General features: G+C 35.2%; 1 protein-coding gene across 1 annotated transcript in view; it reads right to left on the reverse strand.

Moving 5' to 3' along the window:
- The window catches only part of LOC134749431 (putative phosphatidate phosphatase), an 84,240-nt gene that overhangs the window by 773 nt on the left and 64,340 nt on the right, over positions 1–19,127 (reverse strand). The window contains exons 4-5 of the mRNA XM_063684359.1: positions 1,905–2,069; positions 497–673 (exon numbers count right to left, since the gene is read on the reverse strand). Coding sequence (XP_063540429.1) covers positions 497–673; positions 1,905–2,069 — 342 coding nt within the window. The remainder of the gene's footprint in view (positions 1–496; positions 674–1,904; positions 2,070–19,127) is intronic.

The raw sequence follows: 19,127 nt of genomic DNA on the forward strand, positions 1-19,127 counted from the left end.
GTTCACTAATAACCTGCACCAAAGACCTGTGTAACCGTATAAGATGAATGATAAAACAACGTGGGATTAATTTTGATTCGAAACGATTAACTATTTATTAGGTACTAGCTTTTGCCCGCGACTACGTCTGCGTGGACTTAGTAACAGCAGCTAAAGTAAGTATAGCGCCTGGAAAAATTCTCATAGCAATCATTCAATTTGAGCATATTATGCACACAAATTAGCAGGCACTTCATTAATTATCTCAATTCCACCCCGCTTTTCACTTTCTTAAGGGATGATTTTCGGGATAAAAACTATCCTATGTCCTTCTCAGGGACTCAACCTACCTCTACGCCAAATCGATTCAGCGGTTTAAGCGTGAAGAGGGAACACACAGACAGAAAGACAGACAGACAAACTTTCGCATTTATAATATTATAGTATGGATAGTTGATTAATGATGAGGAAATGGATAATCCAATGTATGTACTTCCTTTTTTGTTTTTTTACTTACAACAATCACGGCCACCAGCAGCCCGATGCTGAAGCCGGCCAACACGTCGCTCCAGTGGTGCTTATAGTCGGATATTCGTGTCATGACGGTGTACCATGCCAGCATGATCAGCACGAACTGGATGGCGTGACGGAGCAGCTTGGAGCCACGCCAGGTGAAGCGCTTGTGGAGGTAGAACTGGAAAAATAAGGAAAATAATATCAAGAGAGGATCTTTGGAAGTTTTTAGCGCAATGCGAAGTCGTTATTGCAAATGATCGGGAAAGATCCAAGGCAGAGATTGCACATCTAGAAAAGGAATATGGTATTGCTTTAAACTTACGAGCAATTGGTGCAAATTTGTAAATTAAGAGCAGCGTCAGAAGGTGTAATTTTACATAGTTATTGCCAACAGCGGATAGTACCTATCTTTAAAATTAAAAGGAAGAATAAAAGTTTATCCGGACAATTATATAGTATAACCTATACTATACTATACTTGGGATCGCTCTTCGTCAATATGGTAACCCAGCAGACTTCACCTTTAAAGTACATATGTATATACCATCTTCCTGTACCGATTAGGTTCAAATTTCGCTAGGAACATGCCCTTTAATTGTCAGAGAAGTTGACACATGTTGAATTTTATAACTAAATCTAGTTAAATAGATAGAAAATGAGCAATTTATCACAATAAATTGGAAACTTAAAAAATATATGGAAATAATAAAAAAATACAAGGCCTCAGTTTCGAAAAAAAAACATTTTTTTTAACTTTCAAACAGGAAAAAAATAACGGTACCATTCGATTCCTTACATTTTATATAAAAAAAATATTGTATAGCAACAATATACATAAACGCAACATTTCACCGACAAAATCGCAATTTCCTTGTTTTCCATACATCGAAACGGCTTCTAAGCAGTGACACAGTGACGTCACGATGTGTTGCCATTTGTGAGAGAGCGTTTGCTCAGTAAAGTGGCGATGCCAGACTTTGACCAACATTTGTGACTTTTGTATTGCTTTAAGACAATGGGTCCCATACAGAAATTTGATCCTCAAAACAATCCTGATCGACTGATACCATAATAAAATGTCAACTACCCTATTATACTTACCAAAGAGGATATAATATTATAGAACTAAAAATGAAGATTTATAAAAATACGATAAAATGTATTTAAATATGGATAAAGGTTTTTTGTTATTTGCATTAATTATTTTAATGATTTTGACCCATGTTCTTTCACTGATATGCGTTAAAATTGTTAAATAACAAACGAAACCGTCAACGCCATCTATATGAGACTAGGCCAAAGGTACTGGCGCCATCTGATCGAGAGTCAAACTTTCGTGATTTTCGAGGCACGTTTTTTCCTTAGACTGTATGCATCTATTACGAAGTTATATCTATCTTTGTACTTACTGAGAAATACAGCATAGTATACGCGGAGAAGGAAGAATGCCCGCTAGGGAACGAGAGCCGCATCTCCTTGATGAGTTTGGGCTCGTCCGTGCGAAGACATTCAAAGTCCACGATGTACCGCCATTTGTTCTCGGGCGCGGTGCAGTTTATGTTCGGCCGGCAGATCTGGAACAAGATTGATGAAAATAAATTATCAAGCTATTAAAAAAAACAATGCTCAAATGATTGCAATATGGGGAAGGATCGAAGCAATTAATAATGGGGTAGGCTTGAAATTGTTGTTCATGTAACTTGACTTGTGTTATGTTAATTCTGAACAACTTTAAGTACAAATGACTCTATTTGATTATATTTATTATAATTTGAACTCCATTTATAGGTACTCTGTGTATCTGTATGTCATCTTGTCAGTATCTTAAAAAAACCACGAATATATGGACAGTAAGTAAAACACTCAAGTAAAAATCAATTCTCAGAACTTATCCATTACAAGACAGTCATAAATTGTCAGCCAATTAATATTTTTGCACTCAAAAACAATCTTTCTTGAGCGATGGCATCGCTCCCTGAGGCTTAAATGCCGGTTTGACATTTGCGTTTCCCAACGCAATAAGGCAAAGATAACTTTAGCGTTCATAAAAATTGTAATACTTGTGGTAAAAATTCATGGTTTTCAGAGAAAAAACGCCACTGTATCAGTAGCCCATAAGGATGATATCCAATTGTATTCTAATGTCGGTGGCGCCTTTCTGGCAACGGATGCATTGGTATATTTTGCCTGAAAGCACAAATGTTAAATGGAATTGCCTCGACGTAAAGATTGCAAGCGTATTTTTTCACGCTAATATGCCAGTCTTAATGTTTATGTTTATGACTTAAAGCTGTTGCAAATCTGCGTGGAAACCGATTTGAAGTGACACGAAGCCGGGTTTTAGCGAGCCGAGTGGAAATAACACTACAATGCTTTTAGATAGTCGTAGTAAATCTGAGATGCTGGGCTTTACGGCAGAGAAACTTGAGACGTATCTTAAGTCAGCTTAAGTTATCCAGATAAGTTTATAGACATTGAAGTATGCTAATGCGAAGTGGGACTGTTTAGTGCTTTATGATATCGATCAGTCTAAAGGGGCCCACTGACTATAAGTCCGCCGGACGATATCGGCCTGTCAGTTAGAACAAAGATTTGACAGTTCCGAACAATTGGCCGATATCGTCCGGCGAACAGCCTGTAGGTATTCACCAATCGTATAACCGAACGGTTTACTTAGTGATTTCATTTTAATCTTGTTTTAGCAGGTTGGGTTAAATATACGAGTATACACCCAAGCGACCCTAAAGCATAATCTTTCAAGCAATAATGGTTTGCCCCATCAAATTTAATGTAATATCGAGAATAAGTCACTGGATTACAAATTTCATCTCTTTCCTTGTTACAGTTTATGTACAAAAGCCCGATTTTATAAGACAATTTTGATCACGTACTAGGACATTGTTCCCACAGATAACTACAAATATATTGCAGCAAAAGTTGACGAACATAGCGCCGATTAACTCCAGTTTTCTACCAGATCATAATTTTGTTTACAGTATCAATAACATACCATTATCAGCATGTCCTGAATTAATTTCTACACTTTAAAAGGGCATGCCAATCATCCAATCAAGTGGTTCAGTTTCGAGACCAGTTTTTGAATTTTTTACGTTAATCGTTAATCGCGTACCAAATTGGTGGTTATACCGACTCGTTGGCAGTAAACGGGAGATATTTATTTTTCCAGTTTTGCATGTTAAAACAGAGGTAATTTAGTGATTATGGAAAGGAGAGGCGGCGCCGAAGGGCGGGAGCAAGAAGATGCAATATTTTGCAATTTATATGAAGTTCGGTTTTGCTAAATACAGTGAAGCCGATATGTAGAATGTTCTTCTGAAACATAAAATAGGAATGTTTCAGAAATGCCTTTACTACTCATTTCTGTTCTTTGTATGTATTGTGCCAACCCAAATGCCACATATATTTTTGTCTGGTTTATTTTTTATTTTTTTAAATCGTCAAACTAATAAGTTTAATATATAATTATATCCATCATAAAGAAAATTTTCAATCATAACATCGATTTCCTAAAGACACGTTCACTCTAATACCACAAACCTATTCGTAAACGACGAAAACATATCGAAACCGCAACACTTTAGTATCGTAGATCAAGTCAAACACACTAATAGAATTAACTCAACTACATTTTACCTTATACAAAATAACTGACTTCCTATTAACTAAACCACCACTAACGACATAATTCTCCATCAACTCACATATCGCGTAAATCGACTGCAATCATCAATCGCAATCATCGATACTGTGGAAAACCTAATGCCACTCATTATCAATAGTTTACGCAAAGCCTCCCATATTTAACTTTCGCTCTCCGTACACCGATTACTACATTATCGCTCACTTATCGATTGAAATACCGTCTACACAGTTAAATGACAATTCGTAAACCTTATTGCGAAGACATAAGGTCTATTTATGATTAGTTAAGATTGTTACTACTTTAGCCAGCGGCTACTAAGTTATTTTGTGTCAGTGCCGTGTATTATTTCAGCCCAAGCGAGTACCTGTAAGAACAGCTTAAAGTGACCCCCAAGATCAAGATGATCAATCGCGATTGTCAATTACGTTGATAATCCTATGATTAAATTACGTACGATTAATGCAATTTTTAATCTTTTATTTTTTATATCATTCTTCGTTTCTGTCCAATTTACAAAAAACTAATATGAAACAATAAAAATCGATTGACAATGACATAGAGTACACCAACTTGTTCGTTCTTTGCCGCATGTCAATATAATATATGGGCGTCAATCGAAATTTCTGACAATCGTCGTTAACAACCACTTACATATATGGATATATCCAAGATAATCGGGGTGGTAAATGGACAAACGCGGTTGTCAATCAGCGTGAGATTGTCAATCGCGATTAATCGCTAGACCGCTTAACAAGTAATCCGTAGGCCGTTTAAACAAGTAATTACTATGCGTAATCGAAGACAGTTCTTATATTGGTTCATCCGAGCGACCAACTCGCCTAAAGCTCAGTAAGCTTTTGGAATAGCACCCAGTAGGATCGATCCGAGCAAAATAAATATGTGCATCAATTTAAGGTATATCTGAAATGTTAACCTTAATCACACCTGTAGCAAGGTTGAATGTGCGTAAAATGCAATATTACAGTGTCCAAGTAATAAAAGGTTATGGAGCATTAAGTTAATGTGTGCGCGTGAGGTGTGAGACATAAACGCAAAAATAAAATGCAGATTATTTAGCGAGAACGGGCTTTAACGGTATATAATCACGTTTCGGTCGTAAACGGTAGCGGCATGCATGTTTTTATGGATATTTTTGTTTACAGTGAAACTCAAAAGTAGCGGCGAATCAAGAAAATTCAAGCGCCACTCAAATTTCAAGTCATGATGCTACTACATTATACAAAGAGTACATGGACTGCTTGGAAGAAGGTTGTAACTACCATTAATTTTCATCAGAGACAGTCCTTTTATACAATATGGGGCACAATCTGCGTCTGATAGTCAAAACAACTCATATCCATAAATTTTTTGCTTAACGCTACTGGAAATAAGGAATCTATTGGCGTGTAGCGAATGGACTTAAGGCACTTGGTGTTATGAGCATAATTCAGTGGGTCTGTTTTTAAATTCAAGGCGATGCGCGGGAGTTTATTGGCCATTGCTCAGAGACGCGGTCTGCATCTAAATCTAATGACTATTGGGTTTGTTAAATAGTCATCGCAGCATTGGATGTGTCGATGCATTTCAAACTTTCCCATAAAATACTTGAGAACTCTTCAGACTGAAAGCCTGTAGGCCCTAGGAGTGTTGATGGCCTAGTGATAACGCGCGATTGAGGTTTCTAAACGAGATTTGAGCTCGCTCGTGCCGATGAATATTTCGGAAATCATGTTCGAAATATCATTTGATATTTACCAAACGAACAGACAGCAGATAAAACATGCCCCAAATGTAATTTACTTTCTTCTCTGGGTCTCTCTTTCTTCCCAATTTTCAGGTTGCCGAATGGACCCCAAGCTGCGGGTGGCGGGTGAGAACGACCAAAGGCCTTAGATACAGCATAGAGTAACTTATACTAGAGCGGTACTGTCATAGTAAATTTTGTAACCCCAGTAAATTCACTGCCATCTGTCGACACACTTTAAAACTAAAAATAAATATTTATAAAAACACGATATAATGTATTTAAATATGGATAAATGATTTTTTTATTTGCATTAATTATTTTTATATGATTTTGACCCATGTTCTTTCACTGGTATGCGTTAAAATTATAAATAACAAACGAAACAGTCAACGCCCTCTATACGAGTGTAGGCCAAAACTAGTGGCGCCATCTAATCGAGAATCAAATTTTCGTGATTTTCGAGGCACGTTTTTTCCTTAGACTGTATCCATCTATTACGGAGTTATATCTATCTTTGCCGATACAGTAAAAACGTTATAATGTATTAGGGGTCTAATTAAACTAGTTAGAACCTACTAGGCACTTAATCTAAGTAAGGACGCCGTTTTATGCTATTTTCCGCATTGTCAGCCAGTAGGTATTATAACTACCTACATAGCATTACATTTCGTAATGGGCCGCTTGTCTGTTGAGGTAGAGCTCTAACTTAATTTTACCGATGAAAGTTGAAAACTCGTATTTTGTCGGTGTAGAAGGTAATGAAATAAAAACATATTGTTTGAAAACTTTACTGCCTACCATTACAGTCCAAAACATAGACGCTCAGTAATAATATGCATTGACTTTCATTAGATAATAATAAAACAAAGCTCTAAAAATACCCGATACATTAGAACAAAGAAATAAAAGTCGACTATCAAAGCATTGAAGCCGCCTAAGCACCACTTAAGGCGTTAAAATCCAAAGATCATCCAGATTTCGTATCAGATTCCATAGCCGTAGCTATCAGCATGGCCCTGTTAAATTGATTCTCCGAGGGCCCAGCAAGAATCCCAGATATCAGATAGGTACAAGAAAATTGCGATCCGATCGGTTTTATTAAGCCCGTGCCGGACCGTGGTAAACCGCATTAGATATAATAATACGACATTAAGGAACTTTCAACTCTAATAAGTAAAGGAAAGGTTGATTTTAGAGTAGATGGTGAAGATTGAGAAGACAATGCGACTGCGAAGGTGAAAGAGCATCGCGATTTGCGCTTTCCAGTTTATTAATTTTGCTATTTTTGCTAAATATATTGTTGGACAACATTATTTTATCGGCATGTGATTCTATACTTATTTCTATACCTACTTATAAGTCACGGAGATAAAATAAAATTAACGGTTTCAAGTTAATTAAACGTGTAGGTACAATAAGTATAATCGTACGTCGTAAAAGTAGGTATACCTATAAACATTAAGTACATACCTACGTAAAACCTTTCATAATCATACTTAATGCGAAATTGCAAACTAAACGTTCCCAACAATAAGATAGTGGTACTATTACCACTCAAAAGTGATAAATATAAACAATTTCTAAGAAGGTTCGATTCCCGCCTTGGCCACCGGTGTACTTGGTCACTTTTTCTTTAGTGTCTGTTATCTATTTCAGTTTATAATATATTGTCTACTTAAAAAACACAAATCAAAAAATATTTCATAAAATAATTTGTTTTATTTCCTAGTTAAATTTCTAAGGACATAATTTGAACGGATAATGGTAATTAAAATGTCAAGTTAATTAAAAGTCGTTGATAATAGGCTGTATATATAAATTATTTAAACTGTCATTTTCCATAAATAGGTGAAGTTCAAGATAATAAAACAAGAAATCCACAAGTAATTACAGCTCCATAAGCAAATAAAAACGTCAAAAGATATAAAAACTGACGTCGCGTTTACCGACAAGCGCAACGAACTGAGAAAATATTATGGCACTTTTAATACACCTCAGAGCGTTCAAGCAAGTTTGCAACGTATACCTATAAGACGAGATGTCTGTCTCTCACGAGATAGCTGGAACACGTTCCCGACACGTAATAGACGGGCAACAGGTTCTAGATCTTAGATAAATCCAATTACGGAATCATACCGATATAATGTAACGAACACACTCGTAAATGTAAATTTTACGGAGACGGTCACGGCGGTACTTATTAGTATTAGTACCATGGAGTTTACTATCTAATTTATAGTGGACACCATTAAAACAGCTTTTGATGCTTTCGGTTAGGGCCCTTGGACCATAATGTTCTCGTAAAATGGGTGGATTGGTGAAAGAAAGCATCATTATTTGACGGCATGAGTTGGGAAAATATCAAATCGAGATACTGCTTCATGTTATTATAATTGAAGTGACAATTCCGAGCCTCGATTAAATTAAACTTGGAAACTAAAATGGTACACCGCATATTTGCAATAATTTTCAATCAGAACGGTGTGTCTACTAAATAAAGGTAATTGTATTTAAATATCCTTATTAGCATTGCATTTTAGCACCCTAGAGCTCCATGTAAACACACGTATATACACATGATTGGAATTCTAAATACCCATAAGATTTCAATTGAACAATCGACTTCTACTCGTAGAGTGAATTTACCACAGAAGAAAAGTGGTTATTTCAGGAAATGTAGTATAAGGAACACTTTTTATAGGGTTCGTGAAGTCGTAACTTTTAGTCGTTAAAAATTAATGGCTATATGTCAGTCCGATGCTTACAAAGCTATGTCACTATATTCCTGAAGTGCTGCGGTAATGGATTGAAAGTTGAATGTTGGTGGTGAATTTATAACCAATTGTTTTAAAATAGGCATTAAATTATAGAACACATTGCTTGCTAAGCCATCAATGAACTTATGGAAGTCAATAAGAAAATTCTCAGTGGCATTTTATTACAAGGTTAAGGAACTTATTAAAAAAAGTTATCATTGGGAAGTGGGAACAATATCATTGGGAACAATATGTTCTGCAGAGGGATGCAAAGGTAGGCATCGCAAAGCGATTAACACTAAATAGATTATCCTAAAATGAGACTCGTACAGATCACCAGTGATCATAATGTAGAAATTGAGGACGAGGACCGAAGCTCCTAGAAAATAACAATAACAACGTACTATTTAACCGAACTTATAAACAAATAAGTATTAAGCACAAGCCTTTAAAGAATCTCTGACGCACAAGCGAACAATGCCCGCGAATAAAAAGCAATAAGGTTCCATTGATGATCATAACGACTAGGAACCTTAGTAATAAAGCGGTCACAAGACGTGTGAATGACAATAATTGTATGTCATTCACAAGTCTTGTGAACGCTGCTTAAAACAAATAAACCACCCACTGCTTAAAACAAATCACTTACCAGAATTTTGGTAACGAATATGGAGGAGCGAAATTTGAATAGAAATTGAGTTTAAAAATGTAGAAGGAAAACTTTGTTTGTTCCTCGACAAAGACACACAAGAAGTTGGTAATGATAGCGTAGACAGCCACTTTGGTGATTGTGACGATATATATATGCGCATAGATAGCACTACTAATGGGAACATTCCATGCGTTGGAGCATAAAATATTTAGGTACGGCGCTACGCGTTGTTATTGTAGTTATGTGTTCATTTTGTAGAATGTACTAATGTTTTACCCCCTTATTTATAAACTGTACGGGCCTGATTTAGTTTAATTATATTTTATCCCTTAGGTACTTGCAAATACATAAGTCAAAATGACAGATAAAGACAAACGATTCATAGCTAATTCAGGCCAGTAACGCGTTTATGAATAACGCCATAAGTAAATAATTGATTAACATTTTAAGTTGAATAAGTCGTATGCTGTCTTTAAATACCATTTTCATACGATAAGCTAAATGCCCAAGGAAACTAAGAATTCAGAATCAATGGCGACTATTTGCGCTATAAATGAAAATCGCACTGTCTGTGAAATTGGAGTGAAGTAGGTAGATTTTGTTATTCAGAAATCTGAAACCCATGTAGAACTACGTGAGAGTTTTTATAGCAAGCTCTGCATAGGTAATAGTCATGTATCCATGCAACCTACATTAGTACAATGCAATGTCCCAGAATCAATAAAGCAAACGTATAGGAAACGAGTTAAAGTCTTACGACCATTCTGTGGAAACTTGAGGTGTGCGTGATATTTGAGTCCTGCGTTTCAAAATACTGGCTGGAAACAAAACACGGCTTGGTTACGTGTTCCGAGTGAAAACACGACTCGTGTGATGACATAGGGACTTACATTGTGTTTTAACTGGTAGTTTGACGGATTTTGGTTGCCATGAGGTCGTAATGTCACAACTGATGTGCATTGTTTTTGTTTAGTTAAATTATTGCGTGTATCCTAATGCTGAAAGCCGTACCGTAATAACAAAGAATTACATAATATATTCACGAATGACCAATAACTATTTGGAATTATATATATTGATTCTAGATTAAATATTGGCGCATTTTACGCAGCTTCAACTTATTTGCTTAAAATATTATGCTTACGGATAAGTGTCGGCGTATGATACTATCTCGTAATTGGAATCCAAATAATGAAATTCCGAATTTCCAGCATAAAGTAATACTAATATGGAAAACACCGAATGTATCTATAGAAGTGTGAAGACCGTTATGGGCCTGTGCAATGTTCTAGGGTCCAGGTTCATGCAATTGCCAGTTTGCGTCACTTTAAAATGTGTTTACAGACCCTCAGGCGTGTTGGTTTAAGGAAGGGCGACAAATGGCCTTACAAACATGCAATGTTTATAATTTTTCATTTCTCATGCTCTGAAAGAGGGTCATTGTTGTTCTAAAAGGTGTGCAGAAAATGATACGTGTCTGCACTAGAGCATTTTACGTTCGAAGTACGATTTTTTTAATTTTTTTACGATACGCAATTGAAATTTGAGTTTAAATGGATTTGTTATACAATTTCCATTCTAATATTTGACTCTCCATTCCATAAATAACGATACTTTTGCCTGAATTGTTAATTGAAAGTACCCTCAAGAAATACTATAAAAATGTATACTTGTCATGTTTAAAAAAAAACACATGCATTTTACTTTCCTTGTATTCGAAATGAAAAGTAGAGTGTTTAACTCGGGTGAAAGGCATCATTTCTGCCTCGGACTATTGGCGCTCTCACTGCGTTCGAGCACCAAAATACCTCGGCAGAAATGAGTGCCTTTCATCCCTTGGTTAACAATCTACTATTAATGTTTAGTTTTATTTCATGCAATGTTTATGTTAAAGCTTATTACCAAACTACGTGTCGGGTTTTACGCTTCATGTACAAGTAAAGTCATAAATTTCTATCGAAGCTGTCTTACGAAAACGTTCTCAAAAATGCTGCCTACCATGTTAGGTATCTCATATCTAGTTAGCTTAACTTTAGCTTTGGCTAAATAGAAGAAACGTTTAAAAAAGTTTCATACATGTTTGACGTGGTATTTACTGTAGATATAAACATTAAAATAATTACTTAAATAAAATTTGTTCTTTCACAAGTAGATCGGAACATAAAACGAACATTTAGTTATTAGTATCTTTATAAAAGTAACATTATACCCAGTTTGAAAAGGTATTATTAGCTCGTGTCAAAAGATTCCACAGAACGTGCATTTGCATTGAAACAATTACATTAAATATAACTGTTTGTGTCATTCTCGAGTAAAAGGTACCACATTGTCGCTTAAAAAAACTTAAAAAAACCAAAATTATGCAGTTTAAACCCATCCAAAAGAAGCCCTTAGAGTTACAATTAAAAGTTAATAATAATGAAATTGAGGAGGTTAACGAATTTAAATTGCTAGGAATCACAATAGACTCCAGTTTAAACTGGAAAACCCACATTCAAAATACCAAAACAAAAATAGCTACATATACATACGCGCTAAGCGTACTTAAATCGAACACGAACCTTGAATCTGCGTTGTCTGTGTATTACGCGTATATCTACTCGAGTCTCCGTTATGGTGTGGTCCTATGGGGAGCTAGCGTAGACTCTTGCCAACTTTTCATCATGCAGAAGAAGTGTATCCGCATATTAGCAAATATTCACATTCCTAATAGCTGCCGCCCCCACTTTATTAAACTTAATTTGTTAACGCTGCCTTCAATATTTATAAAGGAAGCGGCCCTCTTTGTTCGAAAACACCCAGATCTATTCCCGATAAAACCGGAAACATCAAAAACTAGAAGCCAATATAAAAACAAATTACTCCTACCAAAATCTAACTTGGCTATCTTCAAAAATGGGCCACAATATAATTGTATTTCAATTTTCAATAAAATTCCGGACACTATTAAACTTGAACCAAGTGACCAATTATTTAAAACGAAATTAAAAGACATATGTTAATTCACAAATGCTATTACTCAATTGAGGAATTTTTAAATGATGAAAAGCTGACGAAGTAAAATAGCGCAAATACTTATAATAAGAATTTAAAATACTTTAATTTATTTATTGTGACATTGAATTCAAATTATGATTAATTTTTTTTATTCTTTTTATTTTACTTTTACTTTTACAATTGCCAAAATCGGAATGTATGGAATGTTATTTTTTTTTTTATCTTTTATCACTTTTACAATGTTATTATTTGATGATTATAATTATCTTATTTTATTTCTTTACACAAATTACGGTAGATATATTATAATGAAATGTTTTAATAGGTATTAGATAGTAAGTTAAACATTGTTGTTGTGCCCTAACAGGGTGTCATGAATTTACTTACTTTATTTGTAACACCTTATTTTATGTATCATGACTGTGCAATAAATGAAATATGAAATACCACAAGGACGCTCTGACAGGTCATTCGTATAGAGATGCAAGCAAATTTCACCCTTATTTATGGTAAGCGGCAAAGTGGTACCTTTTACTTGAGAACGACACATTTAATTGTCATTCAAGCATAGTCTCACATTTCTTGCTTTGTTATATAGCCTCTTTTGCAAATTAATGCGCTTATTACCAGTATTGCGTGTAATTTGCCATACTCGGCCATTCTGACTTTATGAAGGTCCTATGGTTATGGCAGTTTGTGTCGCTTACGTCTATATGAAATAGATTGGAATGGAAGGAAGATGTTTGTCATAATTATACATCATGCAACGTGACTGATAATGAAATACAAAAGTAGTTAATAACGAAGTTATTTAAATTGGAATTTTATTTCTTTAAGGTTGTTCCGTATGATAGTTGCCGCGCAATTCACGCAAATAAATGTAGGTAATACTATTGAAAATTATATTTAAATAAATATCATAGAACATTCTTACACCTTAGACCTTCTTAGAGCTGTTTAAAAACGCATCTTTAAATATTTTTTCCTAGGGGTCAACTGTGCGCAGACTTTAAATCGTAAAAGCATTTGCGAACGGCTTATAGGAAAAAAATTGCAAGCCATCAAATAAAACTTGATTCAAACAATGGTGTACAAGAACTTCATAGTAAATTAAATCTTTTCTCATTAGACCTTTAAGTACCCACTATCTCGGTTAATTAAAACAATCTGTTTATATTCGGTTAATGTTTATGGCTCACTGTAAATATCTTGGTAAAGAAAATACAGCTAGTGAAACGATGTTCTACATTTGTCCGGGCAGAAGCTTCCGCGCTACAACAACAGAACTGCACTTTATCATTCATGGACATTTATTTTAGAAGCGTGTTTAATTTTGAGATCGTCTACAAAAGTGAAAACTAAATATTAAGTACCATCAGCCACAAAAGTGCATGGCGACTTTATCAATGAATTCATTCATAATTTCCCTATGCATTTTCGCAGCTCACTGTACATACTGTAAAATAAGCAAGTTGCAATGAATGCATTCAAAATTGCACTCATCAAGTGATCGAGCGTTAAGCTGGCTAGTTGTTTTGCTGCAGGGGCAAAACTGGCAACGTAAAAGAACGACAAAATGGAAAGTGAAAAGGGTTTCGCACTCCTGCAATCCTGCTGCAGGGCTAATTTAGGAAATTGCCTGACTAGTGACTATAAACAACAACAATTGAGGACAATTTTATTAAGCGAAGACGATTAAGCGTCGAATCCCATCAATATCGGCCTTATTGCGTATGTTTCAGTAGCTGGCTGTAAATACGGCGTTGATCGTAGTCATCTTACAGAAAATGGTAAAACATCAATAAAATCAGACTTTAACGGACGTAACATTGACAAAACCGGCTTGAACAAAGACGGGAAATATCTTGTTATCACTCCAATTGCCACACAAGTTGTTAAGCTCAATCCACAAACATTCTATAGCCAATTCACAATAAAGTAGCACCTTTCTGTAATTCCTTACAAATGCAATTGAAACCGCGAGTTCTTTCAAAAAGGATTATCCACCCAGCATGCTATTTTCTAAAACATGCTCTAAATTTATACCGTTAAAGTTGATTTTCATTCACCATCTTATAAGGATATGTAGGGTTATTAGTAAGTAAACAATCCAAACAGTAATGTTTGCGTCGCGCTGCTTTGTCAACAGCCGTAATAGTGGCAGTGGGCCTGTCACAGTCAATTAGAGTGGCGGTGTCGACCAATGACATTTAACACTATCGGCTGGACAGCTGTAAATCTATGCTCATTATTAACTGATGAGGTAGGAAAGAAATGGTGCGATTAGGAAGATGCAAGCATTTTATTCAAATGAATCGACTTATGACTAAGTAAGATGCCATACATACAACAGAAACACGAGAGATAGCGAGTAAACGTCAAGCATTGAACACTAATAGTATTTTAGAGGCTGCATATAGTGATTTAATTATATATAAAAGGATATAGGAACTAGGAACCTGTATCAATTTACTTTGCGTAGGTATACGATGCCAGTAATGCCTTTTAAATGAATAAAGTTTTTTTTTTAGATTTAGTCACATAGTTGTTACAGAAACTTGTCAATTACATTTAATTCCAATTTCATTAGAAAACTATTACACAGTTCCTATACGACATACCTATAGCGGTAACAAATAGTACAGTAACAAAATATTAGAATTTTAATTTTGTTCGACTTTTCATTTCTTTATTAGGTTTACTAGTTTAGAAGAGAAAATCGTATGCATACCATCCTCAAAAAATCACATTGTCGGAAGAAGTGTCGTAAAACTTTAAAAAAAAAACGTTGAGGCACTACATATCTACCTATACCTACATATAACATAATATAGGTAGATTTTTTGATCTTACAATACCAATGTTGATTGAGTGAGAGTAAATAACACTTGAAAAGAAAGTCGATTATTTCATCAGTTACTTCCCCGATCACGTTCTGTTTGACTTCCTTGTAGAGTCTGTAATCACGATCAATTGCTTTTAATAAAGTGAAACCAAACCCAGCAATCTCTCAATCAAAAGGCGCAGCTGTGGGTTAACTTTTTGTTTTAATTCCACTTGACGATATTGAACCGCCAGGCATTCTGTCACGGATACAAAAGAAGTCCAGAACACAATTCTAGGGCTTGAGCACGGCTTTTGTATCTAAAAATATATGTTCACGTGCAGTGTCATTATATGCGTGGGAATCTTATAAATCCTTAAATAAACATGATCATTTCATAGATGAACAAATTCGAAACATAGATTAGATTTATAATACCGACAAAAAATACGTTTTCAACCTTGAAGCTGATAATCCCGTACCTTCCGACACTTTCATGACAAAAGGCGAAAAGATGGCCGGCAGTCATTCATGTGGACACGCAATTGTTAACTGAAACCAGATTACAAAGATCCTTTAATCATGCAATGATGGAAGATTGAATAAAGATGTTAAAGATCAAGATACAATGGACGCTACAGGTCATGGTGATATAGAGGGGTGGATACTCACAACTCAGCGTATTACAGTGACTTGGGGCAACGGTGATGCGTCATAAGTTTTAATTAATATGGAACATTTAGTTGGGGCAACTGTCGAAATTGAAATAAGTGTGAAAGAGAACGATGGCGTTTCTATGGATGGTGTGTAATTGATTGTGCGTGATGGAGAATGGGATGCTATAAATTGAATGAGGGAAATGTTGTCACGCGTATTTATTCTGGAGGTCGTAAATATAGTGTAAAATGCGTTATAATGGGTTGCATTGTTATAGTTAATGCTCTATAAATGATTGGGATGGATGGTTTTTCAAACTATGATGTTTTGAAATATGTAAGTAAGTAGGTAAGGCCAGGATCACACTTGTAAGTTTTACTTACGTAAGTAGGGACACAGCTATACTACAGAATGAAATATGAATATCGTTATCTCATTCTAGCAAATAGCTTTGTCCCTACTTACGTAAGTTAAACTTACAAGTGTAATCCTGGCCTAAGATATATCGACTATATCGAGTATATCGACTTCTTACGTTTGAGAAAACTATAGACGATTCTTGCGGTCGTGTACCATCAGCCGGAAAAGTGCATGGCGATTTATCATTGAATTCATTCATAATTTCTCCTTGCAATTTCGCAGCTCACTGTACGTCAACTATGCTTAAAACACGATTTAATAAGTCAAAATAATCTTTGGTGAAAATCTCATATCTAGCAGTCATCAAAATCGAAATGTCCATACGTCTGTTCGTAACAGCTGACGTATAAATTTTACACCAGAAAGAAATTTTGGTGCCAAAGTAAACGAGTCCACTTGTTTATAAGGCCATTAACGTCCGCTAAAGACGCTAATAGCATTATAAAACAAACAGAAGTTTACTTACTACAGAAACTTGGGAATTTTAATAAAAGTTTCAAACGTTTGCTTTCGGTTGCTGGTTTAAAAAGAATCGTAAAACAAGTAACATAATAGCCATTAAAAAAGCAGCAAAAACAGTAAGTAGTCGTTTTTGCAAACTTTTACAATTGCAAATCATAAAAAGTAACCTACTGTTGTTCTGTTTATAAAACATAACAAAATAATTGGGCTGTTAAATCTATATTAGTTGTTGTTTTTTGTTAACAATAAAATATAGAATTGCTTTAAAGTTAACGACACTAAATAATTTTATGACTATGGGGCAATTGCTTCAATAGATTCATTCAGTCAAATAATATTCCAACACAATGAAACATGTCCGTTTGTAAGGTAAGCATTACATAGAAATTTGTAGACATTTGCATGACTTCGTGATAGCGGACATGGAAGAGAACAATATCACACCTGAGGATGCAGAAGACCGAGCAAAGTGGAGAAGATTGAGTAGGACAGTGGACCCTGGCGTTAGGCCGGGAAAACGCTAGGATGAAGAAGAGAAAGAGATGAGAGAGAGATGGATTTTGAGTCCAATTTACAAATCGCATCGCGTTTTATTCAGACAAAGGTGACTGCGAATCCGTCAGGTAACAAAACAAACATTGTCGATGCACCAATCTATAATAAACCTTATTGATCCGCTAAAAATAACACACTTTAATGCCACGTTCTTTGATACTTATATTTATTCGACTTGTTCAACTCGTGAATCAATATAATATGGTCACTCTATTCTACCCACCTTGTAAAGACTTATTGAGTTATAGGTCCGTATCAGGGATGTTATCAAAAATCTGAAATCATTACTAATACTCACGCACTAGGTTTAAAATTACTTACCGCAATCCATATACCTCATTACCTAAATAATCTAAACATACAAAATAAAAATAATATGACGTGTGACAGAATAAGAAATCACTATTGATACGTTATTTAGTTCTCTTCCTTCGTTCAATCCAATTTCATTTTAAAACAAACATATCAGTTTAATGGTTTGGGAAAAGTTATAAGCGCAAGCGATAATAAAAAAAAAGTAATAAAATAGTAGGACAATAAAGCTACCAAAGAATTTATTATTCTTATAGAACGGACACTCTCTCCACCCCGCCCTTAATGAAATTAACTCACCCCTCAGCATCAGGTTCATGATAGCTTATTGACAGCATTTCAGTTCGGTTAGCAACGCGATGACGGACGTTTATATATTTACTCTATAAGAGAGTGACAACTTGGTACACTTAATTTGTACTCAATGATCACAATGAAAGACGAATGGTGTAACAATTTGTTGGTAGATTAAAAGATATATTGGCTTGTGATATGTTATCATTTATGTGAACTTGTCCCAACTATCAACATGTTCACAGAAGACCAAAACAAAATTAATCTCGATTATATTTTAGCTACAAATAAAAGGTTGCATGTACCAACTGTATATTTCTGTTTGACAACTGTGAGGTTAGCCGAATAGAATTATAACAGTGATATTAAAATCGCTTTCCGCTACCGCCGAAGCCCCTAGACAGCGGCCGCCCATGCCATGCGCTCGTCCCAATCGTCACCAAGCCGATAGCGCTAATTGGTCGTTTCAAACAGACCGCTAATGCGCAAACGCAATAAATCCCTGTGTCGATGACCTCTCTTGATACAAGCATTTTCGAAATATCGAGGCACGGTAGAAAAAAGCTACATGTTACGAGTACAAAAACGCCTTCCGATTTTGAATTGTACAGCCTTTTAGTTTTGAAAACAAACTGGAACCACTTAGTTCTTGTTTTATTTGGATAAATGTATGTTCTGTTGATTGAGAAATTTCACGTTACCGTGATTAAGACATGTTTTAAATTGAGGTATTTGATTTATTGTTATTAAACAGGAAATACATTGAATGTATATATTTGATTAAATTACCATAAGCGTAGTTTACCTAACATTAAACATAGTGTCGTGATTTCGTAAGGGCTATAAAAATAAGGTGCAGCGGGGCAATTCTGAATGCGGGAAATTACAACTAATCGACATATCTTCCATGTTTTACATTATTAACACATGTTTTATGTGCATATTTTATCTTGGTAAGTTCTGTTTTAATAGATACGATATCAGCCTTTGGCATTTCAAGGAATAGTCTTTAAAAGTCATTCAGTTCGTCTGCACCGACTTTGTAATGGCAAAAACTCATCATTATAACTGCAATAACAATACTAAAAACGATCACGACAGTGACAAAACCAATCAGGCCATACGCAAAAATATACAAGTTCGTGGTAAGACAGTATCTCTATCTTGCTTGACCATCACATGTTTAATGGTGTTATCTCTGCTAGTTAAGTGACCCTTGCCTTCTTAACGCTATAAACGTCGTATAAAAATTGCTACAAGGAAAAGATAACCCAGGGTTCAAGAGCGATTAC

The sequence above is a fragment of the Cydia strobilella genome, chromosome 18 (assembly GCF_947568885.1).
Source record: "Cydia strobilella chromosome 18, ilCydStro3.1, whole genome shotgun sequence".
NCBI classification, from domain to species: Eukaryota; Metazoa; Arthropoda; class Insecta; order Lepidoptera; family Tortricidae; genus Cydia; species Cydia strobilella.